Below are 13,259 nucleotides of genomic sequence, written 5' to 3'. Positions count from 1 at the left end.
ATATAATATTATATATAAAATTATATATAAAATTATATATAATATATATATATATATATATATATATATATATATATATATAATATATATATATATATATAATATTAAATACAAAAGGAACATTTTTATTCTCGAGAGAGGAAGAGAGAGAAAATATATCTTCTGTCTCTCTCTTACTCATTATCTTACATATGTAATGGTTTAACAGATTCACTCTCATGCAAATTTCCAACGCCGACCGGGCGTATAGAAGTATAACTTCAAAAATGTTAATTGCAAATAAAATTATCTAAAATAAAAACAAACCGTATTTAGTTTAATAACAAACATAAGAGATTTATTAATAAAAATAAAACTTTCACATTTTTAATAATGTAAAGAAAATATTACACCAAGAAAAAAATCAAAAGGCTTATGTCCAAATGAAAAAGCACTCATTCTCATCATTTTGGTAATTTTCCAAATCATCAACGGATTCTTCTGGTGGGTTAGATTCTTTCTTCAAATTTTCTTTGTAAAAGTTTAGTTCAGAAAGGCTTCTTAATTTTCTCCGTTGTGTTTGGAAAGAAGACTGTTAATAGTTTCTTTGTCACCCTTTATTTATTTTTCCGGTGGTAATTTATAGTTATTATACTTCTTTCTACTAAATTCTCATACACCGAGTGATTAGCGGTATAAGCCCCCACTAACTGACCAACGGCTTCGGGCGGATGAGTAAGTGGTAGGGCACTTTTTTGTCCTGGGGCTGAGAAATTGACCTCAAAGGCGGATGAACATATATAGGGTCAAGGGTATAAGGATGTAGAAGGCAACGGGAAACCACTACATTAAAGATCGTCAGATTTCCCTAGACTAATGACCATGCAAAGCACAACCACACAATTGGCCCCCAGTCCGTGGCAGACCTTAGATGGTCAGGGGGTGCTAAGAGTCCCCACGAAGAAGGCTAGGACCTATCCGAAAGTGGAAGGATTTAAAACTAAACAAATCATACAAATTGGAACCTGGAATGTCAACAGTATGTATGAAGATGGCAAAATTCACAGCACCATCCAAGAAATGAATAGACTTGACGTTAGTATCCTTGGCATCAGTGAGATGAGGTGGCCTAATTCAGGAACATGAAAATTGACAACAAGACAATATACTACTCAGGTAACAATCGAAGACAGCATTGGAATGAAGTTGGTATCATCGTAAGCGAAGGTACAGAAAAATGCACTAAAAACGTGGTCTACCACTCGGATCGTATGCTACTTCTACAATTACATGGAAGTCCATTTAATATCAATATCATACAGGTATATGCTCCAAAAACTGATAAACCCGACACTAAAATTGAAGAGTTCTACGGAGACCTACAAGGACTAAATGACCTCAATGCAAAAGTGGGAAAAGGTAGATCTGAGAATATCATTGGAGAACATGGATTAGGTCAGCGAAATGAAAGAAGCGTTAGGCTGTTTCAATTTTGCCAAGAACAGAATATTACTATTATGAATGCATGGTTCAAATTACCTGCGCGCAGACTATATACATGGAAATCGCCACAAGAAAATAATAAACATTGCGTCAGAAACCAAATGGATTATATCATGATCAACCAGAGATACCGAAATAGCATACAAAGCGCAATAACTTACCCCGGTGCAGATGTCCCTTCCGACCACACCTTGCTCGTCGCCAAATTCAAAAACACGTTAAAAAGCATAAAAAGAAAGAAGACAGAACAGAAATCAGACATGAGCTTACTCAAGGATATAGAAACGAGACAGAAGATATCACAAGAACTTAACCACGAATGTCGAGAACTTAAAAACAGACAAAAGAAAAATGATGTACCAGAAGAATCCGACGACTTAAACCAAATATGGAAAGAACTTAAGATTGTATTTCTAAAAGCTGAAGACCACCTTAAATACACGAATCAAAGAGGAAAGAAACCATGGATAACCAATAAAATATTAGAAATGATGAATGTGAAACGACAACACAAGAACAAAGACTGGAATAAATATAAAGAAATACAAAGACTAATAAGAAAAAAGATAGTAGAAGCAAAAGCACAGTGGCTTGTAAAAACTTGCGAAGAGATAAAAGACCTACAGAATAAACATGATGATAGACTTCTCCATAAGAAAATTAAAGAAATGTGTGGGATCAGAAACGCTAGGCAGTGTGGCACAATAACAAGCCCGGATGATAGAGTCCTGACCACAATAGAAGAAATAAGCGTTGAATGGCGAACATACATACAAAACCTATTCTCAGATGATAGAACAATAAATATTGATAGACAAACAAACATCGAAAATAACGACTTGCCCATCTTAACATCAGAAATAAAATACGCCTTAAAAAATATGAAAACCGGAAAAGCCTCTGGACCTAACTACGTTCATAGTGAAATTATACAACTTTTGGAAGAAGACAATTTAGAACTATTATCAAGACTCTTCAATAGTATATACAAGACTGGTACAATTTCACAAGATTGGTTAACGTCTACGTTTGTGCATATACCCAAATCAAACTACGCAAAAAAAATGTAACGACTTTCGATTAATAAGTCTAATGCCCCATATTCTGAAGCTATTTCTAAAAATTATCCATAACAGAATTTACAAAAAATGCGAAGAAGATATGGGTCCGGAACAATTTGGCTTTCGAAACGGTATGGGAACTCGATAAGCTTTGTTCAGTTTCATTGTTCTCATGCAAAAGTATCGGGATCAACAAAAAGATGTCTACTTGTGCTTTCTAGATTATGAAAAGGCTTTTGACAAAGTCAAACACGATAAGCTAACAGAATGCTTGCAAAAAAAGAACCTAGATGCAAACGACATTAATACAATACGTTAACTCTACTGGAACCAAAACGCCTCTGTCAGAACTGAAATGGGTGATACTGAAACCATAAACATCCAAAGAGGAGTTAGACAAGGTTGTATACTATCACCTATCACCATTATTATTCAACTTGTACTCAGAGGACATCTTTGCACATGCTCTAGATGAAGCACAAGAAGGAATAAAAGTCAATGGAAAAATCATGAACAATATCAGGTATGATACAGTACTGATTGTTGGCAGTGAAGAAGAACTGCAAATTCTCTTAACCAAAGTAGTGCGAGAAGGAGAACTATACGGCCTTAAGGTGAATGTAAAAAAAACCAAAACAATGGTAATTTCAAAAAAACACACACCAGTTATAAACATACTAGTCAACAACAATCAAGTTGAACAAGTAAAAAAGTTTAAGTATCTAGGCTGTTAGATACATGAAACCTTAGATCGAGAACAAGAGGTTAAATGTAGAATAGAACAGGCAAGAAACACCTTCTTAAAGATGCGGCAGTTACTCACTACCCGTAATCTTGATTTGTCCTTACGATACCGCATGATAAAGTGATATGAATATAGTGTACTATAACACGGCGTGGAAGCTTGGACGTTAACAGTCAGCTCGTTATGACGTTAAGAGAGCTTTGAGATGTGGGTATTTCATCGTATGCTAAAAATTTCATGGACCGACTGCGTTAGAAATGAAGAAGTTTTAAGGCGTATGAATAGAGAACGTGAACTCACAGAAATTGTCAAGAAGCGTAAGAAGCGTTTTTTTTTTGTAAAAAATAAAATATTTTGTCCCATTCAATTTAAGGTGCCATAAACTAGAGTACTTAATAACTTGTTTTGTTTGTGTGCTTTAATTAAACACATCCCAATCGATACAAATGTTTCGTACAGTGGAATGTTTTTCAATTAAATCGCCATAGTCACTGATTTTCACGATAACAGGCATTTTTAAATATCTTTTCCTATATAAGGCCGAAGATGCGATCAGGTGGAATCAAGGAATGATAGATAATTAGAAAAATTAATTCAATTTGTTTAATATGTTTCGGCGATTCTTCTAGAAGTCAGTAAGCCAATATTGTCATCATATTTGTATTTTGGTTTGGTCTGCAGCAACCAACAGCGAACAAACGTACAGTTTCTATCTTCTTGTTCTAGTTTCATGACCGTTATCGTCTATCTTCTTGTTCTAGTTCCATGACCGTTATCGATCGTTGGATATCTTGTTGGCTACAATATTCGCTATCGTGACTTTATTGACAGCAGCTCTAAATAACGATGTAGTCGATGTTCCGTACCATTGTCTTGAATTATTCAGCCATGGTATTCTTCTTCTACCAGGACGACGTTTACCTTGATCTTGTGACTGAAGTATTCCAGCTTGCGTCTCTTTATTATATTGACCGGTTGTGTTGTTTAGTTAAGTCGTCTAAGGGTGTCCTCATTTACGACTCTGTTGACTCATCTTATTGGCAGTCGTCGTCTATATAACCATATCTCAAAAGGTTTCAAGCATTCACTAACTTAGGGTCCACGCTTCCACTCATATAGGTAGTAACACTGGAAAAATATAGCAATGTCATTCGAAGGCGAAGGTCAATACCAAGATCGTAACTGCAGGAAGTTTCTAATTTTTACAAAAGCGGCTTTGGCTTGCTCTATGCGGCTTTTAATTTCTATGGTTGGATCCCAGTTGACATTGATATTACTGCCGAGATACACGAGTATTTCTACTCTGTCCAGTACGGCATCTCCGACTGTTTCTATACTGACATCAAAAGCAAAATTTTTAGAGGTTGTTGCAAAGTTAATGCTTTTGTATTGGAATCTTTTTGAAAGTAAATTTCTCTCCACAATTAAGATAGTGAATTATGCTGCTTGATCAGGCAGTGTAGGCAGTGCCAAGCTTTTTTGGCAGTCGAATGAAAAGTAAGTTGTGTTGAGTTTTGAATTTTTAAGGAGTTTGGAAGAAGTGCTTGTGAGATATAAACACGATGCTCAGTGGCTATCTTCTACTGAGCAGCTAAAGAAGTGGCTACTTTCTAATGCTCCTTTGTTCACAAGCTAGTGGAGCAATAGTTAGTCAGCGGAGTTCCAAATGCGATGTTGTAGTTAAAATTCACATACTTCGAAAATAACCAAGCATCATATGCATAGACTAAATTTAAAAAAATGGTGCATTACTGGATGCCTCACTGCATGTCATAATACCTTAAATAATGTCAGTCCTATTATCAGTTGTCCATTATCTACCTATATAGATAGATTGTAATAAAAGTGGGATTAATAAAAAACACGCATAGGTACTTTTCGAATACATTAATTGTAAAATTTCTTAAATTTTGAGTCACATGGAAAGTAGACCCTCACAAGTCATAAATTTTGAAAAGAAGCACTTACCTAGCAACATTTCTTTTATGTGTTTCTGACTGAAGAAGTTCTTTGCGTCCTTTTCCTATATAAAAAAAACTACTCCTTATTTGACAAAAAAACAACTCTTCTTTGATTGAATAATTATAAACTATTGAAAATAAAAGGAAAAAGACAGTTAAGATTTGATTTCACGTATAGTGCGTCTTTATATCCGCTTATACGTATTTCACCCTAAAAGGGCTCTTCAGAGACAAATATTCACAGACGCTCTGACCATGAAAATAAATCTTTCCTGTCTTGGAAAGCAATAGCCGTCTCTGATGATCCCTTTTATGGTGAAATACGTATAAGCGGATATACAGACGCAGTATACGTGATATTATATGTTAACTGTATTTTTCCTTTTATTCCGGTATACTCTTTATGATAACTAGAAACCAATTCGCTAAGGATTTTTGCTTAGTTGAGGAGATATGTTGTGGAATGCAATTTTAGATTCCCCATGTTTCTAATATTATCTTTATCAATGTCTGTTTTGCCTTGCAGTTCTTAAAAGGGACAGATTAAAGCACAGATCTAAATTTGGTTTAAAAAAATTAGTTTACGGATTTATTATCAAATGTTGCAATTTGCGTCCATACAAAGCCTTGTTAGAGTTGCTTCCCAAGACAAGAAAGATTTATTTTCATGTTCAGAGCGTCTGTGAATGGCCATCTCTGATGATCCCTTTTAGGGTGAAATACGAATAAGCGGATCTACAGACGCACTTTAGACGTGAAATCAAATCTTAACTGTCTTTTTCCTTTTATTCCGGTATACTCTTTATGAGTACTAGAAACCAATTCGCTAAGTTTTGTGCTTAGTTGAGGAGATATGTTGTGGAATGCAATTTCAGATTCCCCATGCCTCTAATAACATCTTTTTTGTCTCTAATAATATAACAATTTGATTTCAAAAAATTAGTTTACGGATTTATTAAAAATAACTTTCTTAAAAATAGCTCTTGTACTATTGTGTTCTTCACGTAAACCAACGGGAAAATTTCATTGGTGGTAAAGCAAGCAGCGAGTTTTGCAAGTAAAAGTTACAGTAAATAATGAGTCATGCAGATAACTGAAATTTTCTCGACAGCATTTGTACGCTAAAGAATAAGTTTTGGAAAATTATAACTTCATCATTCGATTTCCATTTAAAATTGAAATAAAATTAGTAAAAAAAAATTTTGCCGATTAGCGAGTTTTGGAAGTAATGGACTCCAGTAATCCAGTATGGAGTTTTTATTAAAAAATGATAATATATAAATATTTACCACTTACGGGACAGGGTCATTGACTCGGTTACTAAAACCAGTAACAAAATGGATTTTCAACTACGAATCGATTTTTTTAATGGGTTATGGATAAAATAGTATCCGGTAGAAACTTTTTGATTATGCTTTATTTTTTCATGAGTGCATTTCATAATAATCGATAATAATGGTATAATGGATTTGGTATCGCTATTGCTTCCATTATTACAGTAATCAATATCCTCTCGTTTATCGTATTTTTGATAAAGTAAAAGAAAAATAAGGTGAAAGAAATAATAAGTTAGACTTACTCACAATCAATTTAATTTAACTAATCGGACGACCGGTTTCGCTTTCTATAATATGCAAAGCATCATCAGGTCACGATACAAAGTTAAAATGCTGAAAACAATAATCCCATATTAGGGTGTTGTCTAATAAAGATAAAAAACATAGGTAGGTGATATAAATTATATAAATTACAGTAATTATGCCAATATTACATGTCTGTGGTTTTATAAATGAATAAAAATAATAATAAAATGTTTAAGCAGACAAGGTAAGACCCACAAATTGGTAACATCGTCTATTAAACTGTAATGAATCAATAAATAAATAAACAACTAAATAAACATTACTTACATGCCGGTACTCTATTAATTGATGGTTGAAAGAACATGGTTCAAACTATCTTGGATTGTTGATTGGAGAATTCAGGTTAACTATTGTAATTGTTTAACGGTAAACTGGGAAGTTCTTGAGGAGACAGATTTTATCCAATGAAGTAGAGATAGGTGGAATGTATTGTTTGTTTTATGAAAGTAATGTTCTATACCATTAATTTCTTTAAAGTTATTTAAGTTTATTCTGGAGATATATTTATGAAATGTGTGTTATTTATTGAGATTTTATGTTTTGTTCTGGAAGGTGGCAGTTGTAAGACAATGAATAGGAATGGATGTACAGATTGTGTGGGTGTGCAATTGTATAATCATGTAGTTATCAAAATTTCTTTGATAAAGTTGTTGAAATATCTGGCAAATTACTGCAAAGTCCAGAGATTTTTATGTTAAAATTAAATTAAGACACTTTTACACACACAGAAACACACAGAAAACACTTTAAAAAACGGGGGACGAAACAAACATTTAATTTAAAATAAAATAAAAGGAGAGGATTTCAAAAGGGAGAGGATTTCAAAAGGACTACATTTCTTACTAGGAGACAATGAGTTTTTTATGTGCTGTATATCAGAATTTTAGAGGTAAACTTGACAAATGTAGGTTAAAGTGTGACAGTTCTTCTTCTATTTTAAATGCTGTAAGTTAAGTTATCCAGTTTATGAAGCAAGCTGATATTAATAAAAATCTAAAATTTTTTTAATTTTAGATATCAAAGTTATTTGATGTGTTAATATTGGCATACTTTAACAAACTTTAAAAAATTTGATTTCAATGTAACAATATAAATAATTGTAATACTTATTCTATGATAACTAACTCAGCTTAGTCAAAGTTACAGAACAAACTTAAGTGATTATTTGTTAATTAAATTAAATTAAAATATGTACATTTGTATTGAAAATGTATAATGTATAACTAAATTACAAACTTTCTTTGAAAATAATTGTTGGTGTGATTCATCTGTCATGGTGTGTATAAGTATTTTTAAATATTTATTCCAATTCTGATATATTAATATGGAAATGAAATAATAAGCTAATAAACCATTGTTGATAAAATTATTGATAAATTAAAGAAAATTAAAGAAATTGACTGAAATTAAGTATTCAAAGGTTAGTTGGTAATTTTAATATCTGACAGTTGGGACCGGAAATTGGTTATACCGACAGGTAAAAGGTTCTCTATTTAAACCGGTGTAAAGTAAAATTATTCTTATTTCAATTTTCCAATACCATGAAGAGGTATCATCACACCGACACGAACATTGGTGAGTTTGTACAATAATTTCTGTGACACTTTAACAATTTTAAATTTAAAACAGTTTATAGTTAAAATATAATATTTCTATTAGAAAATGTAGATTTGCTAATTATTAGGATTAACAAAATTCTATTTAATTAATACTGCCAGTCTGAACGACTTTACCATGTTGTGTTGGGAACAATCAAACCACGTGTTAATTTGAAATTAAATATTTTGTAAAATGAGTGTATGTCGCAACTGGATGGGGTGTAATAATAATTTTGGGTTAAATAAGTTGAGGTACCATACCAGTTCAATACTGATGTTTTATATAGTTTTAGGAAAATGTAGTTTAAAGTAATATGTAAATGAATCCAGTGAACAAAAAACTTAATCAATGGGGACCGTATTTTAAACTTTATGTAGAAATTCAAATAATCTGAGGAGTATATCAAATGTATTTGAATGTATATGGGATACTGGAATAAAAAGTTTGACCATGATGTTGAAGTTAATTCCAGAAAATGTGCATGAAGATAATGGATACTGTATGGAAAACCTCATATAAAAGAAGATATTGGGTAATCAATTATATAAGTATATGGATTTTGGTGTGGAAAGCAGAAATGGAGTGAGATCAGGTAAAATTATTAATATTAAGTTTATATCAATACTGAGTATACAGGTGTGTACTCTAGTTCTAACTGTGCATTTAAAGTTTCAGCTGTGTGATTTTTTAGAGATTTTAATATTTCTAAATGTTCCAGGTTATTGAGTAATAAGCCTTTGTTACAAGTATGGAGGATTGTGAAATCTGTTTGTGGATCAAAGTTATGGTTTTTATGTCGGATATGTTGGGAGAAGTGTGATTGACCCGATGTTGGACGTTCTATATATCTAAGATGTTCTCTTAGTCTAATATTGAAGGATCTGAAGGTTCTACCAATATAGCATGCATTGCAGGTATGGCAGCTCAACTTATACACTCCGCTATACTCAAGTGAGTTACGTTTATCCTTGTTATTCAAGAAAGTCAATCCTAAGTTAGAGGCAGTTTTAAAAGAGATGTTTATGTAGTCATCAAAGACTTTTGCTATTTTATAAGAAAGATCACCTATGTATGTTAAAGATCTGTAAGGTTTTTGTTCCACCATTTCATTAGAATGTTGTGTATATACTTGGTGTTCTAACATTCTATTAGTCTTTTTATGTAAAATTTTATTCACTAGATTAATTGAATAACCATTATTTATAGCTATTTGTTGAATAATTTTTAATTCTTTATTGAATGATGTTAAAGTTAATGGTAACGATATTAAACGATTAATGTAACTGTAGAATGCTGCCATTTTGTGTTGAATAGGATGGTGTGAGTCAGCTGGTATAACTGTACCAGTATGCGTTGGCTTTCTATAAATATCAAGGACAATCGTGCTATTATTTAATGTTAATGTTAAATCTAAGAAATTTAAGCTATTTGAGTCATCTTGACTCATGACTCAAATAGCTTAAATTTCTTAGATTTAACATTAACATTAAATAATAGCACGATTGTCCTTGATATTTATAGAAAGCCAACGCATACTGGTACAGTTATACCAGCTGACTCACACCATCCTATTCAACACAAAATGGCAGCATTCTACAGTTACATTAATCGTTTAATATCGTTACCATTAACTTTAACATCATTCAATAAAGAATTAAAAATTATTCAACAAATAGCTATAAATAATGGTTATTCAATTAATCTAGTGAATAAAATTTTACATAAAAAGACTAATAGAATGTTAGAACACCAAGTATATACACAACATTCTAATGAAATGGTGGAACAAAAACCTTACAGATCTTTAACATACATAGGTGATCTTTCTTATAAAATAGCAAAAGTCTTTGATGACTACATAAACATCTCTTTTAAAACTGCCTCTAACTTAGGATTGACTTTCTTGAATAACAAGGATAAACGTAACTCACTTGAGTATAGCGGAGTGTATAAGTTGAGCTGCCATACCTGCAATGCATGCTATATTGGTAGAACCTTCAGATCCTTCAATATTAGACTAAGAGAACATCTTAGATATATAGAACGTCCAACATCGGGTCAATCACACTTCTCCCAACATATCCGACATAAAAACCATAACTTTGATCCACAAACAGATTTCACAATCCTCCATACTTGTAACAAAGGCTTATTACTCAATAACCTGGAACATTTAGAAATATTAAAATCTCTAAAAAATCACACAGCTGAAACTTTAAATGCACAGTTAGAACTAGAGTACACACCTGTATACTCAGTATTGATATAAACTTAATATTAATAATTTTACCTGATCTCACTCCATTTCTGCTTTCCACACCAAAATCCATATACTTATATAATTGATTACCCAATATCTTCTTTTATATGAGGTTTTCCATACAGTATCCATTATCTTCATGCACATTTTCTGGAATTAACTTCAACATCATGGTCAAACTTTTTATTCCAGTATCCCATATACATTCAAATACATTTGATATACTCCTCAGATTATTTGAATTTCTACATAAAGTTTAAAATACGGTCCCCATTGATTAAGTTTTTTGTTCACTGGATTCATTTACATATTACTTTAAACTACATTTTCCTAAAACTATATAAAACATCAGTATTGAACTGGTATGGTACCTCAACTTATTTAACCCAAAATTATTATTACACCCCATCCAGTTGCGACATACACTCATTTTACAAAATATTTAATTTCAAATTAACACGTGGTTTGATTGTTCCCAACACAACATGGTAAAGTCGTTCAGACTGGCAGTATTAATTAAATAGAATTTTGTTAATCCTAATAATTAGCAAATCTACATTTTCTAATAGAAATATTATATTTTAACTATAAACTGTTTTAAATTTAAAATTGTTAAAGTGTCACAGAAATTATTGTACAAACTCACCAATGTTCGTGTCGGTGTGATGATACCTCTTCATGGTATTGGAAAATTGAAATAAGAATAATTTTACTTTACACCGGTTTAAATAGAGAACCTTTTACCTGTCGGTATAACCAATTTCCGGTCCCAACTGTCAGATATTAAAATTACCAACTAACCTTTGAATACTTAATTTCAGTCAATTTCTTTAATTTTCTTTAATTTATCAATAATTTTATCAACAATGGTTTATTAGCTTATTATTTCATTTCCATATTAATATATCAGAATTGGAATAAATATTTAAAAATACTTATACACACCATGACAGATGAATCACACCAACAATTATTTTCAAAGAAAGTTTGTAATTTAGTTATACATTATACATTTTCAATACAAATGTACATATTTTAATTTAATTTAATTAACAAATAATCACTTAAGTTTGTTCTGTAACTTTGACTAAGCTGAGTTAGTTATCATAGAATAAGTATTACAATTATTTATATTGTTACATTGAAATCAAATTTTTTAAAGTTTGTTAAAGTATGCCAATATTAACACATCAAATAACTTTGATATCTAAAATTAAAAAAATTTTAGATTTTTATTAATATCAGCTTGCTTCATAAACTGGATAACTTAACTTACAGCATTTAAAATAGAAGAAGAACTGTCACACTTTAACCTACATTTGTCAAGTTTACCTCTAAAATTCTGATATACAGCACATAAAAAACTCATTGTCTCCTAGTAAGAAATGTAGTCCTTTTGAAATTCTCTCCTTTTATTTTAAATTAAATGTTTGTTTCGTCCCCCGTTTTTTAAAGTGTTTTCTGTGTGTTTCTGTGTGTGTAAAAGTGTCTTAATTTAATTTTAACATAAAAATCTCTGGACTTTGCAGTAATTTGCCAGATATTTCAACAACTTTATCAAAGAAATTTTGATAACTACATGATTATACAATTGCACACCCACACAATCTGTACATCCATTCCTATTCATTGTCTTACAACTGCCACCTTCCAGAACAAAACATAAAATCTCAATAAATAACACAGATTTCATAAATATATCTCCAGAATAAACTTAAATAACTTTAAAGAAATTAATGGTATAGAACATTACTTTCATAAAACAAACAATACATTCCACCTATCTCTACTTCATTGGATAAAATCTGTCTCCTCAAGAACTTCCCAGTTTACCGTTAAACAATTACAATAGTTAACCTGAATTCTCCAATCAACAATCCAAGATAGTTTGAACCATGTTCTTTCAACCATCAATTAATAGAGTACCGGCATGTAAGTAATGTTTATTTAGTTGTTTATTTATTTATTGATTCATTACAGTTTAATAGACGATGTTACCAATTTGTGGGTCTTACCTTGTCTGCTTAAACATTTTATTATTATTATTTTTATTCATTTATAAAACCACAGACATGTAATATTGGCATAATTACTGTAATTTATATAATTTATATCACCTACCTATGTTTTTTATCTTTATTAGACAACACCCTAATATGGGATTATTGTTTTCAGAATTTTAACTTTGTATCGTGACCTGATGATGCTTTGCATATTATAGAAAGCGAAACCGGTCGTCCGATTAGTTAAATTAAATTGATTGTGAGTAAGTCTAACTTATTATTTCTTTCACCTTTTGAAATGGACTCACACAAGCAACACATTCATGATTTTTAAAAGAAAAATCTGTGAAGTATTGGGAATAGTAGAATCGCATGTTATAGCTCCTTAATTTTTAAATGGTAATTTTTACGGTAAACATTATAATATGGCCTTGTTGATGATACCTCTCAATATTAGACAAAAATGCGAATGCAGTTGGTTGGAGCCCCTGCACATTTTCAACTT

The 13,259-nt window shown here is 31.4% G+C and overlaps 1 protein-coding gene across 1 annotated transcript; it reads left to right on the top strand.

Annotated features, from left to right (window-relative positions):
* The first annotated feature begins 1,121 nt into the window (after positions 1-1,121).
* LOC140442468 (uncharacterized) lies at positions 1,122-4,924 on the top strand. Its single transcript, XM_072533538.1, has 2 exons — positions 1,122-2,242; positions 4,816-4,924. Exons 1-2 carry the CDS (start codon positions 1,122-1,124, stop codon positions 4,922-4,924), a joined length of 1,230 nt encoding a protein of 409 aa, XP_072389639.1.
* The last annotated feature ends 8,335 nt before the right edge of the window (positions 4,925-13,259 follow it).

Source organism: Diabrotica undecimpunctata, chromosome 5 (assembly GCF_040954645.1).
Source record: "Diabrotica undecimpunctata isolate CICGRU chromosome 5, icDiaUnde3, whole genome shotgun sequence".
NCBI lineage: Eukaryota > Metazoa > Arthropoda > Insecta > Coleoptera > Chrysomelidae > Diabrotica > Diabrotica undecimpunctata.
The sequence above is the reverse complement of the archived record's forward strand: the minus strand, read 5'-3'. Positions and strand labels throughout refer to the sequence as shown.

Bases quoted from the DNA above. Each gene is read 5' to 3' on its own strand.
- LOC140442468 (XM_072533538.1), top strand. From the start codon at position 1,122: ATGAAAATTGACAACAAGACAATATACTACTCAGGTAACAATCGAAGA. The intron at 2,243-4,815 runs GCGAACATACAT...TGAATTTTTAAG, and splicing joins GAAGAAATAAGCGTTGAATG to GAGTTTGGAAGAAGTGCTTG.